The sequence below is a fragment of the Delphinus delphis genome, chromosome 1 (genome assembly GCF_949987515.2).
Source record: "Delphinus delphis chromosome 1, mDelDel1.2, whole genome shotgun sequence".
NCBI lineage: Eukaryota > Metazoa > Chordata > Mammalia > Artiodactyla > Delphinidae > Delphinus > Delphinus delphis.
In genome coordinates, this window is record NC_082683.1 from 135,268,890 (window position 1) to 135,290,728 (window position 21,839).

The following is a 21,839-nucleotide window of genomic DNA, read 5'->3' on the forward strand; positions in this document are numbered from 1 at the left end:
ACGCGAAGGGTGGAGGGGGAGGGGGAGAGAAGCGGGCGGGGGGAGGGAGGAGGGGAAAAAAGCCAGAGCTGCAGCAACAGCGTCTCCTCAACCCGGGATGTGCACCAACCCGGGAGAGCGAGATCAAAGGGATTTGAAACAGACTGAGGACTGGCGGGGGGAGGGGGCCAGGCAGCCTGTGGAATCCTCCTGTAGAGGCGGAGGGTCCGGCTTCCACCGTGACTTCGGCGGTCTGGTCGGGTTTTTTATTATTTTCAAATTTCTGAATCCAGCTTGAGCGAGAGAACGAGAAATCTCCGTAGACTGCGACTCGCTGGCTCTCGCTCGGAGATGATGCAGAGCGCAGCTGTCCCCGCGGAGGGGGCTGTCAAGGGGCTCCCGGAGATGCTTGGTGTGCCGATGCAACGTAAGACACCCCCCTTTCTCGCTGACTTAATTTGATAACGAGACGGCCGGCAGCTTTGGCCGGTTTGGGGCGGGCCGGACGCTGCGCGTAGCCTGGACCGGAGAGGACGGGCGGGGCGAGGGGCCGGCGGCCCGGGCGTAGAGGCGGTCACAGGGCAGGGGCACCAGCTAGAGTGCGTTTGAAGGGCCTGGCCCTTGGCTTTTGGGGGCCGAAAGTGAAAGCCTCACGGATGGTGCTTGAGGCGAGCCTAGGGATACCGAACCCCGCATCCCCAGCCCATGTTTTTTCTAGGAGCCTTGGGGAGAGTGCTGTCTGGGGACAGACACCAGAGGAAAGAGCTGCAGGCCAGGCCTAAGCGCTGGGGTGGTCCCCCAAACCCTCCTCCCCCGCCGGGGGAGGGGGCTACGGTCAAAGCTCGCAGTACCGCTAGTGCAACTTCACCCTAGCTGGCGGGAAGTTAGAGAGCGCGTCCCCCGCCGCCGGGGCTGGCGGCGCAGAAGCCCAGGCCACACGCGCTGTCCCCGCGCGCAGGGCGTGCGCGCCTGGTGCGTCCGCAGCCGCTGCTGCCCGCGGCGCCCGCCGCCTGCGCCGCCAGGGACTGCCGGCTCCTGGTGAGGAAGTCCACTCGCCATATTCCAGCTAGCCGAGGAATGAAGGGAGGGAGAAGCACCGGGACGAAGTTGTGAACTCGGGGTACAGCCTTGGCGCACGCGAGAGCAGGCTCTCAGTATGGTTCAGATTCGAAAGGAGAGAGATAAGGGTGTGCGGGCGCTTTCTTTCCCGTCCCCGAAATTAGGAAGGCGGCCGGAGCTCGGGGCTTGTTTATCCTCAGGTGAGTACGTGTGTGTGTGTGTGTGTGTGTGTGTGTGTGTGTGTGCGCGCGCGCGCAGGGATTTTCCCAGTGAGAATTTTCTCTGTTCCTTGCTGGTGAACGAGGTCTTCGGTGGAGAGTCTGTGCGGAGGCCAGAGCAGGTCCCGTGGCGTCGCGCTCGCTTGGCTGGCGCCGCGTGAGCCCTGCCCCGCAGGCTCGCGGGTTCTGCGGAAAGCCCCTGGGCACGGTAGAGAGAAGAGGGGCTCCCTCACTCCGCTCGCCAAGGGGCTGTGCTTCCGCCCGCGACTTCTTCAGTGGACCGGTAGCTACATCCTTGAGGTTTAAGTAAGGACCGGCTCATCCACGGAGGGTGCCTACCTAGGAACTAGGGCGCAGCAGCGCGCCCTCCTGCGCCCCGGCTCTCCATGACATGGTTTCTGCCCCAGCAGTACCTCCAAGGCAGGCTGGCGAGCGTGTCTGTCCCCTCACACCCCTACCCCGCGACTTCCTGGGAAGTTTGTGAGAGGGGACTAGAAGAGGATAGCTTCACTCAAACCTACTTAGGTTGTTCCTTGACTATATACTACAGCTATGTTTTGTATCTTTTTCTGTCAACTGTTGGCAAACAGTTCCAAGTCTGCGCTGTGCCTTGGGGAATTTACCGTTAAGATGTATCTGTGGAAGGCGTTGGGGATTCACTGACTCCTTACTACCCCAGCCCACCGAGGGCAGGAGGGAGTGGATCGTCAGCCCCTGCACGAACACAAACCCTGGCAAAGGTGCTGCAGCTTAAGTTGATTGTACCTTTGCGCGAGTGAGGGGAGTGTGTGAGTGGGCGCAGGTGTGTGTGACTCATGTCCTTGTTACCCGATACAGCTGTGCTTTAATAGTTGTGGTCCATAGGTGGCCTCTGTTAGGACCGTAATGTAAGACGGTGGGTTTTGCTCTGACAGCCTTTCTTTGGATGCGCAGGACACACTCTCAGAAGGTCTCACTTTTCGTTTTTCTTACTCAGAGACAGCTTTGATTTTGTCGTCAGGAACTCGATTTCCTAAATTGCCTAGAACTCACCTTCAGAGCTACAGTTCGCCAGGCCTCGGCGTCTGGGTTGGAACTGTGGAAAACTTAATGAGGTAGAGAAGGGGACTCTCATCCCAGGGTGGTCCAGTGAGGCAAGGCTGAACCAGGAGGGGTTGGTCTGACCTTCCTTTTGTCTTGCCGTGGTTCTGTGGCCTGGGTTGGAGGAGGCACTGGCCAAAATTTAGGGGACCAATCCCTGAAGGCTTTGGGATCAGCTTTTTTTTTTTTCCTTTTGGGGATGTGTGTGGATTTTACCCTCCCCCATTGCAGCAGATCTGGCTTCTGGCTATTAAGCTGTTGGTGCTGGGCACTGGGGGACTGGTCCCCTCTGGCACATATACCCGATCATTCTCTTTCTTGGGGCATCGGACCCAGTAGCCTAAGAATTCCATGGGGGGGTGGTGGACATGCCCTTGGGCCTCAGGGAGGAAGAGGGGTTAATCTCCGGCTGTGGGTGTTTAAACCTGGTAGTGGAGGAGACAACAGAAAGGCTCTCCCGCAGGAATCCCTCCAACCTGCCAACTGGAAGGGTCACCCGCCACCCTACCACCAGGTTCTGCTTCTTCACTCTGGGCCACCACAGATGGGGCACTTGGCAGCGCAGGTCTAGAGATTCCCCAACCTCAGTGCCTCTGGTGCCCTGGCCTCTAGGGGTGTTTTAGGGGTTGGAATCCAGTATAGTCTTTTGCTTTGGAGGGATGGGTGAGGCGCATTCCCTTCAGGAAAACGTTATCAAATTATGTAATCATTTCTCTCTTTTGGTGGCCTTCTTCCTTACACCCTGTACGCCCCCCCCACACAGCGCCTCCCGACACTGCTCGCTCCTGGGTGGCCTGGTCTTTGAAGCGATTGCTGGCCTTCTGCTTTTCCGTGCAGAGGTTGCGGAGCGGGTCCCGGCCTTCCCGCTCCGAGAGCCCCTGGGTCGCCCGATCGGGCCGTGCCTGGCTGGGGCTTCTCCGGACAAACTCGGGGGTCTTTATCCGTTTGAGGGGCGTAGGCCTGAGCAAGAAGCTCGGGAGAATCCGGAGGGAGGAGGCTGGGAGCAATCCGAGACCAACTTTGGGTAGAGAAATAGAACACCCCGCGCCCCGCCAAAGCGCGGACTGGTGGGCGGGGCAGCCCCCCTCCCGCCGCCTCAGGTCAGTGTTTTTTAAGGAACTCGAACCCCGGCTCCTTGCTCTGAGTGGTGGGAGTGCTCTGCAGGAGGCAACACCTTCGACACCCTCGGGGTCACATCCAGCACGCGCAGAGTTCCTTGTTTTGTGGGCACCAGTGGATAGGTTCAAAAAAGGACTTCGTCCTAAACTGATGCGTCCCAGCTACTTGGCCCACGATTTAGGGTGGCTGGTTTCTCTTGTTTCCGGCACACCTGCCTTTGTCCGGGGTCGTCCCCGCTGCCTCCCCCAGGGCTGCCAAGGTCCGAGTTCCCACAGCGCCTAACCCAGCGCTGGGTGCGCTGGCCTCTTAGCCTCCTCCGAACCTCTCTCCTCCCCGAATCCAGCAGTTCCCCCACGCACCTGGGTCCTGTCGGCCCCTCTTGCTGACCAAGACGTTTGGGAATAGTGAGGGACGTCCAGGGAGGTGGGCGTTTTATCCGCCCCTTGCCCTCGGTTTTGGTCCATCTCACACGTAGTCTCCCGGGGCTCACAGGAAAGGACAACGGACATCCCGGAATGCTGGCTAGGGAGCAGGCCAGCCCCGCGGGAGGAAGGAGTGATTCGCCGGGTCCAGGCTGGGAGTGGTCAATGAGAAGCCAGCCCGGGCGTCTCCCATCCCTTCCTTGTCTCCTAAAAGATCTGTCTTGCGCTCATGTGAACCCCGAAGCTGTGGGGAAAGGGCATTTGATTTTGTATTTGGCAGGATCTGGGCGAAGGACCCCTCAGGACGCCTCACTACCCTTTCTTCCCTTCCTGGCGCTCCTGCGTGGGGTGAGGCTCCCTGCACTGGTCGCGTTAGAATCCTCGTCCCCGACCTTATCCTCTTGCGGGCCATTTCTTAAGGGTGGAGTGAACTCACTTCCCGGTGGGCAGTTCTCTCAAACTATAGAGCAGGGATTTGCTCTTCTTCCCATTCCTGTCTTTTCTCGTGGTGCCAGGAAAAAAAAAAAAAACACGGAAAAAAATATAGAGATTGAAATTCCATCAGATTCCAGTACAGATATCCAAACAGCAGCCCCCGACGCCACAAACCTCCTTCCCCGCGTCACAAAAATATTGTCAGGGGCGGGCCAACTTTTAAAGGTCAGACTGGCTGTCCCCGTCGGCAGATTCGGGCCTCGCGGGTTGGGGATTCAAATTCTCCAACTGTGAGGATCCCGTCCCAGCGTCGGGCCAGAGCCACGCACCAGCCAGAGGGAGTTTGGAGAAACCCGGGTGACTGCGGCCGTGCCTCGCTTGGGGTGGCGGGAGGCCGAGGGCGCCCGAGGGGCGCGCTGGCTCCGGCCTCCTTCGTTCCCTTGCCTAGATCGGAGAGGGCAGAGAGGGCGGAGGGGAGCCCGCCTGGGAAGCCGCAGACTCAGGGCGCTCAGGGAGAGGAATTAACGATTTAACCAGGACAAAGAGCAGGCAGGTGGGGCGGGTGAGGGGCGAAGATCTGCACTGAGCGGTCCCATGTCCGTGTCTAGGTAAGACGAAAAGTCGGGACTGAAGAGAGGAGACAGGACCTAACTCGAGTGGTTTCCTCGCTCGGTCGCCGTCCATCCTCGCGGAAAACCAGAGCCAGGCGGGGCCGGGCGGGAGCGGCGTCCTCGGGTCTGGGAGCGCGACCTGCGTGACCTTGCCGCCACCAGGGCAGAGCTCCTCCGCCCCGCGGGCAGGCGCCGGCCTGGGTGGCCCGGGGGACTGACGATGAATTGCATCCAAAAGCGTTTGCTGCGCACCTATGGGCGGCGCAAGGTCCTGAGCGAGCCTGCCGCGCGCCCTGGGTTTTTGAGGGCTCGCTAGGGGAGGCAGGTGCGGACAGGGCGGCCCTTCCCGCGGAGCCGGCTTCGCACGCACCGCGTCCAGCCGCCCCGAGTGGAGGTCGCAACTGCGCAGGGGGCAAAAGAGGGACGGCCACCGCGCGGCGCATTAGGCATTTCTGCTCTTTGGCCTTTTCCCACCGTCCACTTTGCCCGTTCCTCTTCCTAGTTTATTATCCCTATTGGTCTGGGATTGGCCAAACCCGGAACCAGTTTCCTACCTGTTTGCAGCCGGGCAGACTTTTTTCGCGCGAAGAGGCGCGGCAGGTGGGAGCGCGGCCAGAGAGCGGAGACAGTAAGCTCTTTTCTTGCGCATACCCATTTCGCACCAAGAATTTGGGAAGACAAAATTAACCCCCTACGCTGGCGGCACAAGTCTTTCTGTGACTTTTTAACCCTTAGAAAGCTGTTCTCACATTTTGGGAGCGGCTCCTCCGGCACAGAGCCTGGAGGCAGCTGGCGGGTCCCTGCGCTGCGCGCGCCCTGCCCGCATTCTCGTCTGGGCTCCCAGCGCTCAGCGGAACTTGAAGAGCGCTTGAAATGTGGCAGGCTCAAGAGAGACGAGGTCTGTACCTGCGCAGCCGTTGTTGTAAATTAAATTCGACATGGGGAGGGAATTGGTAACACTGTGTGCCCGGGGAGGAATGGAGCGGGTCGCGGGTTGTACCCACCATCCTACAGAGGAAGCCGCGGCTGGCCTGGCACTCAGCGCAGGCTTCACTCTTTGGGGCTCAGCGGTTGGCTTCATCACGGATGAGACCTTTTTTTTTTTTTTAAAGAAGCCAGGGCGAATGTCTTTTAAAGGATTCTGAAGGGTGAAACTAATCAGGAAGAAGAATTACTAGCAAAACCCCGGGCGGGATGAAACCAGGAGCGGCGGAAGTTAAAGGAAGGAATACCAAAGCTAGTTGTACCTCCCTCTTGACACGCCGAAAACAAAGCGGGGTTAAGACAAGAATGTAGGCTGAACGCTCTGGGAATTAGAGCAACGTGAGTCCTCAAGACGTCTTGGGGACCGCCTACGCGACCAAATACCAGGGTCGATTTTTAAAAAATCGAGTCCTAGAGGTGAGGTGGGGGTCGAGGCAGGCGGGAAACCGGCAAAGCAATGGCTTTCCATTGAGTAGACAAAACACAGCCCACAGGGGCGTCTTGGATTTTGAACAGTGACCTGATGACCCCGCTGACCAGGTGTAGACAGCCTCAAGTCCTAAATATTTCCATTGTCCTAACACTTCCCTTTTGCCTCGGATTTTAGTGTCCTTTCACTCTGTGCTACAGTCAATTAGTGATTACTTAGCACCGCATTAGCAGACAGAACCCAGAGAGACTCAGGCGCTGGGAGGGCTGCCGCGGAGGAAGGGGAGGGAGACAGTCACACCTGCAGTCATCCGGATTGGGAAATTAGTTAACAGGGACTCACCTTTCTTTCTATCACGTTGTTAAGGAATCTCCTTCGAGCCTCTTGATTTAGTCAGTAATGGTGGCTATCTTGTGGTTTTCCCTGGGAAACTAATCTTCTCCAAATTAAGGAGTTGTGGAGGGGGAGGGTTGGTGGAGTTGGATGGAGGGACCTTGTGCCATTAGGGAAATTTATCAGGATTCGGGCTGAGAAGCTTTGGAATGCAGAGCGACTTGGAACCAGTTTAGCTGCTGAGTGGACGCAAGGGGTAATCTTACCCACTTTGGGAAACCTAAAGGTTGGAGACAGACTGAAACAGCAGTTTGCTATGGCAGCACAAGATGCATTACTGTATATAGATTGCTGGGTTCCGAGATGGCTGGGGGTGGGGCTTACTTTTGTAATGGTTTTCCGCCTTTCCTCCCTTCCTGGGATGTGTTGTTAACAACGCCCGTAACCCAAATGTGAGCGAACAGGGTCTACTGTTTTTAGTAAAATTCCATCGTGGCTTGAATATCTGTATTCCTTCTCTCTCTCTTCTTCCTTTATCCCTTCCTTCCTCTGTCTCTTCCTTCTTTCCTTTGTGAGATCTTTGCGGGGAGGAGCATGGGTTTGTGCAGGAACTCTGAGCACCGGGGTGCCATTGGGGGTTGAGTGCCCAGCAAGCTACAGAGAGGTGAGATCCATCTCTCTCACTGTGTTCCCTGGAGGCCTGGGAGGGAAGAGCAGTTTCTGGGTCCAGAACCAGAAGCAGCCCTGGAGCTGGGCTATTGTTTGCTGTAGGAAGAAAACCTCACATGCCGCTGTGAGGTTTTACCTGTTTTAGTCCTCCGTTTTACGGAACCCTGATCAAAATGGAACACAGATCAACCATTCTGAGGCACTGCAGTTGGGGGTAGGTGGACAGGTTGGGTTTAATTGGCAAAATTGAAATTGATTCTCCCTTGGAAAATGTACTTTGGGTTAACTGTGTTAGTGGCGGACTGGAAAATCATCTTGGGAGGCAACTCCTAACCCCTGTTGTTATTTTGGTGGTTTTCTTTTCTCAGATCGTCCCACTCCCTTTCCCTCTGTCAATCTGGGTCTAGTCACAGATGTTTTACTGCGGCATCTCACGCCCAAATGCCTTTAAAGTATAATTTGTTTTCATTATAATGTTAGGGGGTTAAGGGATTGGTTCTGGGAATAGCTTAATAGAGAGAAAACTTGCGGCCAAATTAATTGAAAGTTTCTTCTTATGAGGGACCGGTTGCCAAACATATGGAATATTGCCACAGAATGAGACATCAGAAAAATACGTTGTGGAGATTTAGCAATGATTAAATGTGAAAAATGGAGTGGAAATAGATGTGTACGGCATTTCCATAGACTGTCATGGATTTGTTTAATGTGATTTTTCTGTTTTATTTGCAATTACTGAGAATATTCAGTATCCTACTGAAGATTACTAATTCCGTGTCAGTATATAATCTAGAAGATAATTCTATACCTGCAAATATATGTTTACATTTCTTATTTTATTGACTATGGGACTCCTCCTATTAAAATGTTATTCAGATTCAGCCTTAAAATGGTAACATCAAAATTGTCTCCAGGATACTTTGGATCTTTTATTGAAGAGGTTACTATTTTTTGAGCTAAGCAGAAGAACAAAGGAGATTTTCAAAGGGTCGTCAAACCACCAAATGAAACAAATAGGACCCGCGGTGGGAAGGCTTCTGGAGGAGAAATGGAGGGAAAAATAGAACGTTAGGCGTGATCATTTCTGATATGAAAAGGATTTTCTGACTTCTTCCTAGTTGTGAGTCATTTGTCAAGACAAATTAGAAAACAAACTAGAAATTAGATAAGATGTAGACTGAAGTATTTTCAAAGTATGTAAGTGAATAGAATTATATTAGAGAATATAATTTACCTTAAATGTGATACCAGTGTTTTTGTTTGTTTGTTGTTTGTTTGTTTTACTTTTCCCAATATTTTTGTGGCTGGCCCAGATTACTACTATATTTAATGCTGCCATCACCATCACAAAGTTCAATAAACCTCTTATCCTTAAGTTTAAAAGAATTAATATTGGAATTTTACGCTTCAGCTGTGTTGTTTATGAGATTATTCTTACTAGGTTATTGAGATCCCTTAAGAGAAAGTTAATGAAAACATTTTGGAAAATTATGTTATGGGCTCTTCAAGATACATTGGTTTAGAATAAGGGAACATATAAATAAGGAAACCCTAAGCTGTTCAATAAAAATGGAGTGTCTTTAATAGGGAAAGAGCAAATAAAGAGCCAGGAGGGGGAAAAAAACCAGACACATCTAGTTATGATTTGTCATATAAACTGCATCCTTGGTCTCAGTCCTCTGTTCCTTCAGTCACAGTTAGCAGGTGATTTAAAAGGGGAGTTGTGACCAGAAAACAGGATTTTATTTTCAATGGTGATGGCAGTGACTTTGATTTGGAAAGTTTTATTTTTAAAATATGTATCGAATAACAGAACTTTTAATTAATTTAATTTAAATGTATCTCTGTTATAATTCTTAGATTTGGATATTCCAGAACTTAGGTATGAGTTTAGGCAGGCCTGGTGTCATACTTATGTCCTGTGGCTTTATGTTGACACACTTTAGAATTAGTCATTCCCAGACGAAATCAAGGAGCCCCCACTGAGATTATTTTCCCAACCCGCCTTTTCAAAACCACCTTCCTTCTTACTCAGAGAACCTTAGGTAACAGAGCAGCATTGTCTGCCGTTAATTTTTCTCCCCCTTCTATGTGGGGAAGGACTAGAGAATTCCAAGAAAAACATTTGCATAATATTTCAATTATATGTGTGTTTCCTTAAAGCCCCATTTGGCTTTTTTTGTAGTCAGTAAAAAAAACTTAACAAATAAATAAAATTGTGTAGTTTTGGAAACATACATTGGCCAAATGTTATTTAAGACAGAGTTCAAAAAAACTACTTACCAGCGAAAGGATTTGGGATGAAACCCACCAGACAGAGGTGGCTTTGGTGAACACAGTTGGAAACCTTGGTCTTCAGTCAGCCCCAGAATCTATCCCAGAGAAAAAGAGGGTTCCAGCCCTAGTTTGGCCCCCAACTGTGTACCCTCAGGGAAACCCTTTTAAATGTAGATTAGAGGTTCACTTTTCTCAGGATCTCTAGGAGGAGTAAATGAGCTTGCAGATTTGCAAGTACTTGACAAAGTTCAAAGTGCTGGTAAACTTAAAGAGGAAGATCACGGTTCCGTTTTGCAGAGGGAGTCACCCTCCGCGGGCTGGAGCGCTCCTGGGTGTCTTAAGGGGATGGCCAAGCCAATAGGGAGTATTGTGGGGTCTGCAAACGGGGAACCCTGGAAGCATCTCCCCAGGACCACCTCCCTATCCAGAAAGAAGCAAGGAAAACCTTTTCCTGGGCACTAGGCTGTCAAGCCAAATTGTTTGTGAAACAAAAAGAAGAACTCTATTTGTCCAAAAGGTAGTGAAAAAGCAATGTCTTGCAGGATTCCAAAGCGGCCCATCAAAGTCCAAATTTTACAAAATATTAATCTGTTCTGAACACTATTCCGGCCAGTACAGAATACCTGTCTTTAAAATATTACAGTATTCACTTGCATTATGAGTCCAATGGAAATATCTGAAATTCTAAACCACTTTCCCAGAAAGGTACACTTTCTTAAATACATTTTAGAAGTCATCGTCAAGTATGTTGGTTCTAGTTTTGGTCTCTTTCGTGGAAAAAAATGTTTTTCCTCACGTTGTTCATCTTCTGTGACCAAAGAGACAGAAAGCACACTTTTTCAAAGAATTAAAATCGATCAGACCAACACAAACCATTTCTGAAATGTTTCATGGTGGCCCCTGGTTCCTTGAGAGCAGTTTCTTGGAAATGAAGAAACATTGAGTGGGGAATAAAAATGCACAATAGTTATGCCATATCACCAGAGGGCTGAGGGCAATCTGATCTACCACAGACCGCATCAGACCTTTGATCTCTTCCACTTCCCAGCTTTCTGAAACTTCACTAACGGAGGAATTTGGGGATTTAAAACAGAGTCCATTGTTTGATGGGCCACTCTGAAAAACAAGCCCCTTGTACCTCCACTAGGGCACTCAGGTGATTTGAGGGCTGGACATCACGTTGTGTGTTTTATAAGCTTCCTTGATGAAGAAGTAGGTTATGGCTACAGGCAAAGGGTTTTTAGTTATTTCATATCAAATAAGAAATAGTCACTTCACCATTGGGCATTTAGATGTCTCTAAGAAAAATACTAGAAGCCTCAAATGTTAATATGAACTCAGTCCTTTCTTACCTGAATACATTACAGCAAAAGTGAAGTGAGGTCAGGCAGTTGGTGGTCCTAACCGCCCCACTCTCACCATTCACATGTGGGGAGGGGACCAAGGTCTGGCAAATTTGCCCTCATTCTATGGAAGAAAGAATCTGACAGATTTCTTTATTCCAAAAAAACTGAATCTTGTAATGTTGCATTATCTGCTGTTCATACTCTGGGATAATGTTGATTAGAAAGGGTTGTACATTTTCCAGATGCTTTAGAACTAGGGGTGTGGAGGAGAGTTTTGAGTGTTTTGGAGGGGGCGGTGGGAAAATTATATTGGGAAATAAAGAAGCATGAAATAATTTTGATACACTTTAAATATATAAATCCATCTTGCTGGTGGCTAGTCAGGAAAAGGGAGAAGGGAGCTGGCCGTTGAGCTTGGACAAATGTATTATGGGGCTAAGGGTCTTATACTCATTAACTGATATGATCACACAACACCACAACCCCAGAGACTGGTGTTATTATCTCCATTTTACAGATAAGAAAATTGAGGCTCAAAGAGGTTAAGCACTTTGTCCAAAATCACATACATGGTAGAATCAGAATCTCAAAATCTGGCCTGGGATTTATTGTAAACAATTTGGCAGACCTAAAAATGTGAAGATCTAAACTCTTAACAGAACTGAAAACTTTCAAATTCCCTCAATAGTTTTCCCAAAAGGTCTTTGAGCAAAATTTTCTAGTTCCCCCTAGTTTTCTATTTCACTCACTGCCCACTCTCCCCACCACCCCAGAGTTGGACAGCTCCCTCATTTCGGAGGTGGCTTCCTTTCCATAGACACAGCTTGACTTCAGAAGAATTGGCTTTTTCCTGGAATCACAATGCCTTAGCCCTTGTATCAGGATATGTGTGTGCATGTGTTTGTGTGCATGTGTGAGTGTGTGTTAGTATCTGTGGTATATGTGTGTGTACATATGCGTATGTGTGTGTGCTAAATATGCATGTCTCAGTAGATGTGAATATGTGCAGGTGCGTTTGTGTCTAAGTGAATGTGGTATGTGTGGGTGCCTTTGTCTATGTATGTGTATGTCTCAGTGTATCTATTTGTGATTATGTTTTCCTCTGTGTGTCTGAGTGTATATGTGATTATGTCTGTGTTGTGTCTTTGTGTATGTTGTAAGTATGTGTGAACGTGTGTACATCTGACTTGTGTATGTGTCTGTGTGAGTGTGTGTGATGGTGTCTGCTTGGATAGCTGTGTACACACAGCTGTTCTCCCTGTGGGCTTAGGTCTGTGCCTTGGGCCGTGTCTCTCCTGGGTGCTGGTGGATGGCCCTGCAGATGGGAGTGTATTGTACTGTGTGGTCCAACATCTCCACAGATTCCTTGCCTGTTCAAGGGATGTTGCTGTCTTTTCATGCCTGGGTTTATCCTCTGCAGAGCCCCAGCAGAGAGCATCACCACAGAACACTTTCCTGCAGATAAGATAAAAATTTTCATTTTAAATGAAACGACTCCTTGGATCAGGAACTGAGTTTATAGATCAAATGCTGTCTTAGTGACTGCAAGGATCTGCTTAAACTCCAGTTTTTAAAGTAAAATTTCGTGATATCAAATACTGCATGAATAAGTTGAGTTTACTAGCGATTTGGAAATTTTGGTTACGACTTTATTTCTCTTAGGAAACCTATATAACTTCTGTCCTGTTCAGACTCTAAATTATTTTTAAAAAATCATAATTTATTGTAGGTTAAAAAAAAGATTTGTTTTGTTGCTCTTTAAAATTTTCTAGTTCGTTCATATTTCACACATTTATTTCATCTAAATAATTGCATGGAGCACCGTCTCCTAAAGTGTGGGGTTGAGTTCACAGGTCCCCACCCCCTCACAGGCAGGGATGAATCTGAACTTGACAGACGCCATCAACAAGCTGGCACTTTGCAGCTGGGTGGAGGCGATCAGCCGGACAGGGCTTCCCACTCCCAGCCCTCCTTGGGCATTAGGTATCTGTCCCCTACAACACATGCATACTCTGTGCAAAGGATGGAAATCTGTCCCTCAGACATTTCCATTTGCCTAATTGTTGGGGAGCACCAGAGGCCAGTGTCTCATCTACTCCTGTCACTGCACACAGAGCAGCTTTGAGCCACCTCCATTTACCCTCCGTAAAGTGACAGGGTCGAACCAGCCAGGTGGGGTGATGTCTCAGACCCTCCAGCTCTGGGGTTGGGTGAGCCCATCTCGCACACAGGCCCAGTTGAAATCCTGGTTCCCCCGTTGTGGGACCTTGGACACTTTGCTTGATCTCTCCCAGGCTGTTTCGTCATCTGTAAATTGGGGATAATAACACCTCCCTCACCAAGTTGTGTGGATTGAGGAAACATACATTTAGGACCTGGCACAGTTTATAACAGGCTCTTGTTGCCTGGTTTTACTATTACTATAGGTATATTGTGGGTCTCTTAAACCATTTCTACATTATCTCTGTTTTAAAAAATGCTCTCTCTCTCAAAATCTACAGTGGAATACAGTGGGAAAGGTTTTGTTTTCTTTTAACTTAAAAAGCACCCTTAGTATGTCTCTTACATTTTTGCCAGACTCAAGGACCCGCAGTTGGGTCCCAGGGCCTCTCTCTGAGAATCCCTAGTGTGGGCAGCCCAGCCTGTCCCTGCCGGACACATCCCCTGCAAGCTGGAGGTCGAAAGAAATGGCTGTCTGCTGCTTTTAGTGTTGTTCCTAAATATGATGTTGCCTCAGCTTCCAAGCCTCTAAAACTCCCCTGCCCGCCCTTCCCGCATACATTAGCCTTAATGTATTCTCTCTTGAATACTCATCATATTAAGGCTCCCGGTAGATACCTTGCTCGAAATAAATTTTACGGGCATGCATCCTCGCCCTCATCCCCATGCATTTGTGGCCAGGAGGAGAAATAGAACCGCTTTCCTCGGAGGCCAAACAACAATTAGGTGGGAATTGGCGACCCTCTGGCCCGGGGGGAGGGCGGGGTGCGGGGAAGGAGCGGGCTCGCGCCCCGAGGGTCGTCCCCAGACCCCAACCCCCAACCGTCGGGCTCTCCAGGGGTTAATTTGCCCCCGCTGGCCGGCTGCCTGGCTCCTGGGACAAAGACATCCCTAGCGGGTCATGTCCCCGGGGCCTATGGTCCACGGCGACACACAGGTCGGGCCGGGCACTCTCGGCTCCGGGGGCAAAGGTTCCTGCAGCTCGGCACCCGCCCGTCGGCACACCTCTTCCCTGAGCCGGAGGGCTTCTCATTAGGGCTTCCTTCCCCTCTTCGAAAAAGATGCCTGAGCAATCTTCCTCCACACCTCCTTCCTCAAGCCCCTGGCTCCGCAGCTGCTACAGCTCCGAACGCGAATTCCTGCAGGGGAGATCCACACCCTTTCCCGCTTAATGGCCAGGTTTACCTGTGTTGTCTCCGCCGCTTGCCCAGGCTGGACTTGTCATACCACAGCAGCTCCAGGTTATCCTCCCCTCATTCCCTAGAGTCTCACCTCTTCTTTCCCAACCTCCAGCTGGTAAGGGCCCTGCTCTCGGAACCCTCCCTGGCCGCTCCAGGGATGCCAGTCCCTGATGGTCCCTGGAGAGAGGCAGGCGTGTGGTTGAACAGGCACCTGCCTGGAGGTGCCAAGCACGCCTCCCCACCAACCACGGCATAGTTGCTGTGTGATGTGGGCCCTCTCTGAACCTCCGTGGGGGGATCTTGACATCTTTGCAGAGATTCTCGGTGGGAGTTCAATGAGGTCAAGCCCAGGATCGTGGGCCCCTAACTTTCCTTACTCTCAGTCCAGCGGCACCACCTCGAGCACCTGGTTACTGCAGTTATCTTATCTCCTAATAATAGCAAGCCTTTACTGAGCACCTACTGTATACCAAGTCCCGTCCTACGTATATTGATTCATTTACCTTGACAACAATTCTACCAGGTACTATTGCTATCATCACCCCACTTTTACAGGTGAGAAAACTGAGGCAGAGAGAGGCAATGTAATTTGTTCAATCTTAGAAAGCGGAGCCAGGACACAAAATTAGGCAGTCCGGTTTCAGAATCCGTGGTCTTCATCTGTGTCCTACCTAGCCCTTCTTATTTGATGGAAATTCGTGTAGCTGTCATGTGTTGAGCACTTTTCTGGGACTCTTTGGTAAGTACTTATTGGTTGAACAATTTCTTTGCCAAGGAGGAAATGTTTTGAGATAAAAAGAAAGTCCCATCTGAACTGGGACAGGTACCAAGTGTCCAGGGCTACACGTATCTGGTAGTTTTCATGGGGCATTTTGGTCTGCGAATCAGGTCAAAGGGCAAGGAATCTAGTGAGTATGACTTTCGGGCAAATGGTGGTGGCTACCAAGACCATGAAGGAAACAAGCTGTGCTGGGGTTTAATTGGGTCCAAGATAGACAATTGTGTGTACAGGGCTAATGATGACAGTTAGTGAATGTCCCCACAGTGTGTCTGTAAGTTTTAGATACAGATGACTTAGTACTTGAGAAAGCTTTCTCTCTACATAGGTTTAGATGTGCTTAAAATTTCCCCCTAATGCCTTGAGACTAATTCCTTATTTCAACACTTTAAAATTATATCACAACCAACAAACTTGTTATGAATCAGGAAACACTAGATTCACGAAATCTCACGAGAGATTTGGTTTTAGTACTTTTGTTGACATTTGGGGTGTGCAGGAAAAACTAGTGAAGAACTGTTTCAAGTGAGCTTCTTAGAGAGGATTTGATCAGTAATTTATTTGGTGAAAAATATCTGTGGAGTTACTCTTGTGTGCCAGACATTGTGCTAGGCACGGATGATACAAAACTGAGAAAGAAATGCTGTTCCTGTTCCTTGAGGATCTCACCTTCTGATGGGAAAGATGGTGTGTAAAAAAAACAATTAGCAAAAATGCTATTTATAGTAGAGGTGAGAAACCCCAGGGTTACCAGTCTCATGACATGCTATATCACGAGGCTACCATAGGAGGCCAAATGCTTGCACTTTTATGTTTTTGTTCTTAACATTTGTTACCTTCCCTTTTTTGAGGAAAAGGACCAGGGAAAATGGCTAGAGATGCTAGCACTATTTGTTCATCCAGCTGTGAAAGCCTGACCATTTTGAAACTAATTCAGTGACTCAAAATACTATCAACCCCCTGAGCAATCCCTTGGTAGAGATGGGATGACAGAGAAACAGACCTTGGATAGGAAGTCACCCAGCACAGGAACAGGGTGCGGTAGTGGTTCAGGTTCAGTTGCAGACAACAGAATCCATTTTCAGTATTTAAGTGGAGAGTGATCAATTACCAGATAGGTAGTAGATGACTTTTAACTCAGTGGAGCCAGTTCTGGACCAAGCTGCTGGGAATAACTCCCAGCCCCCAGAATGTTGTTGCTTCTGCCATGATTGCTCAGGACATTAAAGCCAGAGAACCCTGTAGCCTCTGTCATGATCCACACCGGCATAGTGGGAGCCTGCCTCTTGGCAGGCTCCATTCAACTCGGTTCTGAATTCAAGTCTCTTCTAAGTTCACCTGATTGGCAGACTCTAAATCACTTTCGGAACCCAAGCTGCAAGGGAATCTGGAAAAGCAGTTTCTAGTTTTCCTGTCTGCAGTACATGAAGGCATATTAGTTGGGTATGTTGATCGAGTTAATCGATGGTATCTTTTGCATTTCATTAAAATGCTGAGATTCTCTCTCAGGAGACTCTCTCAAAATACTGAGATTCTCCAGTGGACAAAGGATTAATCTCCAAAATATATAAACAGCTCATGTAGCTCAATATTAAAAAAACAAACAACCCAATCCAAAAATGGGCAGAAGACCTAAATAGACATTTCTCCAGAGAAGACATACAGATGGCCAAGAAGCACGTGAAAAGCTGCTCAACATCACTAATCATTAGAGAAATGCAAATCAAAACTACAATGAGGTATCACCTCACACCAGTTAGAATGGGCATCATCAGAAAATCTACAAACAACAAATGCTGGAGAGGGTGTGGAGAAAAGGGAACCCTCTTGCACTGTTGGTGGGAATGTAAATTGATACAGCCACTATGGAAAACAGTATGGAGGTTCCTTAAAAACCTAAAAATAGAATTACCATATGACCCAGCAATCCCACTACTGGGCATATACCCAGAGAAAACCATAATTCAAAAAGACACATGCACCCCAATGTTCATTGCAGCACTATTTACAATAGCCAGGTCATGGAAGCAACCTAAATGCCCATCAACAGATGAATGGATAAAGAAGATGTGGCACATATATACAATGGAATATTACTCAGCCATAAAAAGGAACGAAATTGGGTCATTTGTAGAGACGTGGATGGATCTAGAGACTGTCATACAGAGTGAAGTAAGTCAGAAAGACAAAAACAAATACCGTATATTAACGCATATATGTGGAACCTCGAGAAATGGTACAGAGGAACTGGTTTGCAGGGCAGAAATAGAGACACAGATATAGAGAACAAACGTATGGACACCAAGGTGGGTGGTGTGATGAATTGGGCGATTGGGATTGACATGTATACACTGATGTGTATAAAATTGATGACTAATAACCTGCTGTATAAAAAAAATAAATAAAATAAAATTAAAAAAAATACTGAGATTCTTTCTCCAGGAATACCTTCAGGCATGGACTTTGGTCACTACCCACCCCCAACATATCATTTCTTTTTTATGCCAGATGACCTCTCAGTCCATGCTTAGGCAGGGCTTACTTTAGAGGCTGAGGTTTTTAGCACAGATTCTACCCAGTAGTGAAAATGTCATAGAAATAAAGGTGAATGTTATTGGGTCTTCCTGGCCATTGGCTGTGGAATTGCAGCTGGCAAAAGTGGAGTTAGCTGATGCTGCTAGCCTTGTGGTGCTCTTAGAAACAGGCAACCCTTTTGGGTCAAAGCCACCCAAAGCCAGGCCAGCAAAGCATGGATTGGATTTCAGTCCCAACCTACTCCTTTGACCAGGCACCTTTGTGCAGTGTACAACCTGTACAACTGTATGTGGCAGCCCTGAGGGTTTGGCTCATGTTCTTTCCCAAAACAAGCAGAATGAGAAGACATCCAAACAGCACCTGGTTAGTGGTGCCGTACAGAAGTCTTACATTGCCTCTCTCTCCTCTCTCCACAGAGATCCCCCAGTGTGCTGGCTGCAACCAGCATATCCTGGACAAGTTCATCCTGAAGGTCCTGGACAGACACTGGCACAGCTCCTGCCTCAAGTGTGCAGACTGCCAGATGCAGCTAGCTGACAGGTGCTTCTCCAGGGCCGGGAGCGTCTACTGCAAGGAGGACTTCTTCAAGTAAGTCAGAGCTGGGGGCTGCACCTTGCTCTCCTTGCCCTGATCTAACTGCCTGCCCCATGCAGTGAGGGGGAAGTTCTCAGTAAGGCAGGGTGGGGAGGGCGGGAGTCCACCCTGGGTGGGGTGGGTGAATCCTGGTGCTGAGAGGCTGTTCCTCATTGAGGGCCCCCTTTTGATCACCGGCCCCATCACCCCCTGAGGCCCAGGATCTCGGCCTCACTTGAGCTCTGCAAGGGCCATGGGTGGGGAGCCAGCAGGAGGCAAGAGCCAGACTTCTCCAGGGTGGCTGACAAAGGATCCCTGCAAATCCTCGAACGAGTTGCTCTTTCTGTCTTGGTGAGTTGGTGCCCCAGGGCACTTGGCTGTATCATTCCTGCGGCTTTCAGAGTGGTACTTTGAATTTTGTGCCCCAAATCTAGAGGCATCTCTATGGTTGCTCCTAGGGTCTCAGAGAAGTGTTGCTCCTGGTAGGGGTTGAGCCAGGCTCAGACAGTGTCATCAACTTCAATGGAAATATGACAAAGAGACAGTTTTGTGTGACGGTTTAGAGCCCAGACCCTGCCTGGGTTTGAACTCACTTACTAGCAGTGTGCTCTTGGGCAAGTTATCTAACTTCTCTGTGTCTCAGTTTGCTTATCTGTAAAATGGGGCTGATAATCATAGGGTTGTTAGTTTTGAATGAGTCAACATGTGTAAATTCCTTAGGATACTTGCCTGATACATGCGTATCAGCTCTTAAGCCTGTCCTTGATTTTTCATTCTGGGGTTGGGTCCATCAGAAACAAATCATGTTGGAACTTTAGGTCAAAGTGAGGGGATCTCCTAGAATTTATTTTCCATGGCATTTAGTCTGAGACTTCTCTCCAAGAATTTATTACCTGAGGCACTTAGGCTGATGCCTCAAGTGACGTGGGCCAGCTGGTAACAGCAAAGCCAAGAGCAGGAGGTGGGGGGTGTCTGTCAGCGACACAGAGCCCAGTGTGGGTGGCCCACGGGGTGCGTGGAGCGTGGTGGGACTGCCGGGAGGCTCGCCAGCGCCGGGACGCACTGGGCACAAACGAACAAGCCCCGGAGAGATGGTGTGTGTCCTTCAGAGGGTGTGTTTTCTGGAGACAGGGAGGAGAAGTAGGGAGAGGTGCCAGTCCTGACACAGAATGTGATCTCTCACAAATCCTCCCCAAGGCTTAACTGCGGGGAATAAGTGATTTGAATTTCCGATTCTCAAATTTGGTTACTCCAATATGAGTCGAAAAGCACTTTAAAGATGATCTTGGTAACCACAGGGGCTGCCTCTGTGGCTTGTGTTCAGAAGGTAGCACTCATTGTCACCATCACACTTTGGTCAAATGAGCACTGCTCTGTCCTTGGGCGTGTGTGTGTGTGTGTGTGTGTGCGTGCGTGCGTGCGTGCGTGCGTGTGTGTGTGGGCACATGTCTGTGTGTGTGTGTGTGCATGTCTGAGCTCCCTGAGGGTGGGGCAGTAGCTAGCACAGGCATACCCAATGAATCCTTGATGGTTCCAGTTGAGGGATGGGCCTCTGCTTCTTCTTCTAAGTCTTTTTTGTGGACTGTTCCCCTTTCTCCCATCTTCCTTTTGCTCTCCCCCCCCGACCCTCGCCCTGTTGCCTTTATTTTGGCATTTACGTGGTTCCGTCCCCTCTACCCACATCCTTTCTCAGCAGCACGTTTGCCTCTGCCTTCCTCCCTCATGGATGCCGTGGCCGAGCACCATGGCAGCTCTTATGGGCCCCTGGATGGGACGAGTGTCATCGTGCGTGGGGGGAGGACGGCAGGAGGACATAGGTGGGTGGGCCTGGCCATCGGGGTTTGCTGAGCTGTCCCTGCTTCCAGGGCCGGCGCCTCATCCTCCTATTTGGAAATCCTCGGTGAGCTCCAGGATAGGTGCTGAGATGTCCCTGGGTCAGAATTCTGGCTGGGGTTCAGGCAAGACCTGTCAGGACCACAGACCTGGGGCTCTGTCATCAGAGAAGCTCCTTTGAGCCCCGGCCTTGCCCTAGGGCCCTATCTGATGTTTGCACCTCGACTGGCTGCCTCCGGGTGGGGGAAAGGGAGGTGGCAGCAGCTGAAGTGTAGACTTGGGTTTGGGAGAAGTGGTGGTAAGGAAAGAGGGTCGCTCTAGACCCGGGAGGAGCCCAGGGTATGGGCTAAGGAGGGATTAGTACAGGCCTGTGAGCCGTTAGCCCAAGACCAGAAATACAAGTGACAATTACTCACCCAGGCCATTGCCCTGGGCCCCTGTCTCCATGGCCTTGCTTATCAGTAATGTCCCTGCTCATCTCCCCACACTTTGCTGCCCACACACCTCCCCACCAGACCAGCGTCCCCCCCACAGCTCAGCTCCTGACACCCCGACCCCAGCTCCTTCGGCAGGGCCCCCTCTGCCTACAGAATATCCCAGAAGCACTGTGCCGCCAGAGCCTTCCACCCTGTGCCCAGCCTCCCATCCAGCTCACTGCTTTCCTTGGGTACCCGATGCCCCCAGCAAGATGCCCCATTTCCCAGCTGTTTCATCGTCCAGGGATGAGGTCCACCCCCTCAAGGTCTCCCCATCCTTCCATGACGGTGAGTCCAGCCCCGCAGTGGCCTGGCCACCTTGCCCCTTGTCTCTTCCGATGACTCAGCACGAGCTGCTTGCTTTGCTCATTCCTCACAAACCTGTTTGATCTTCCCCGTTGGCTTGAGGAAAGGCGTATTAGTCACTCATTTTTCTGTCTTCCCCACGCACCTGGCCCCGAGCCTTGCCCACAGGCCATCGCTGGGTTTGACGCAACAGAGAGTAGATTACATAGTGAATTCACAACGCACTGTGGGGACCAGTTTCTTCCGTACCCGGCTTGGCATCCTGCGAGTCACAGAGGCCCAGGATGCCTCCGTTATTTAGCCCCAGTTCTTCTCCTTCCGCAGGACTGCTCTGCTTCCTAAAGTAGCCCACTCTCAGGACTGGATCCTCTTGTAAAGCCGGGGAGCTGGCCGCATATTCAGTGCTGAAACCAGGTCATTACCTCTGTGATGGGGCTGCTGGGTGGAGAGAAATTGAAAACTGAAGTGATTCTCCCCACTGCCAATGGAGGGGCAATCAGACACGAAGATCGGGCACCTCTGAGGCCCTATAGGGAGGCCACATGGATTTACAGGCAGTCAGGCCTCACCCAGCTTTTGGGGACCAGGGCTGTTTGGTACAGGAAGGCACATCTGCAGTACGGTTTGGTATAGCAAGTCACAGTCCTTGGTGAGGACAGAGAGGGAGAATTGTCTATGGTCAGAGCGGCCTCACCTCCCATCCACAGGGGTCTTGGGACCTGCTGCCCACTTGGGGCTCAGGCTGTGATTTGGTCACAGAATGCGTGGGTCTGCTCCTCATTACAGCTCATTAAAGGTCACCAGCACCTGCTTTCAGATGGCACATGTGCAGAGGGACACTGGGAGCAGAGAGAACAAGAGGCGGGGCAGGAGGGGAGGGCAGTCCCAGGCAGCCCAGGTCCCTCCCTCGTCTCACACCAGGCTGCAGGTGTCACCACCAGCAGCCTCGAGAGAGAGCCAGCAGGTGCCGTGCAC

The 21,839-nt window shown here is 50.2% G+C and overlaps 1 protein-coding gene across 1 annotated transcript in view; it reads left to right on the plus strand.

Annotated features, from left to right (window-relative positions):
• Positions 1-330: 330 nt before the first annotated feature.
• Positions 331-21,839, plus strand: part of LHX4 (LIM homeobox 4) — a 42,556-nt gene continuing 21,047 nt past the window's right edge. The window contains exons 1-2 of the mRNA XM_060009732.1: positions 331-406; positions 18,093-18,264. Of these exons, the coding sequence (XP_059865715.1) occupies positions 331-406; positions 18,093-18,264 (248 nt within the window). The remainder of the gene's footprint in view (positions 407-18,092; positions 18,265-21,839) is intronic.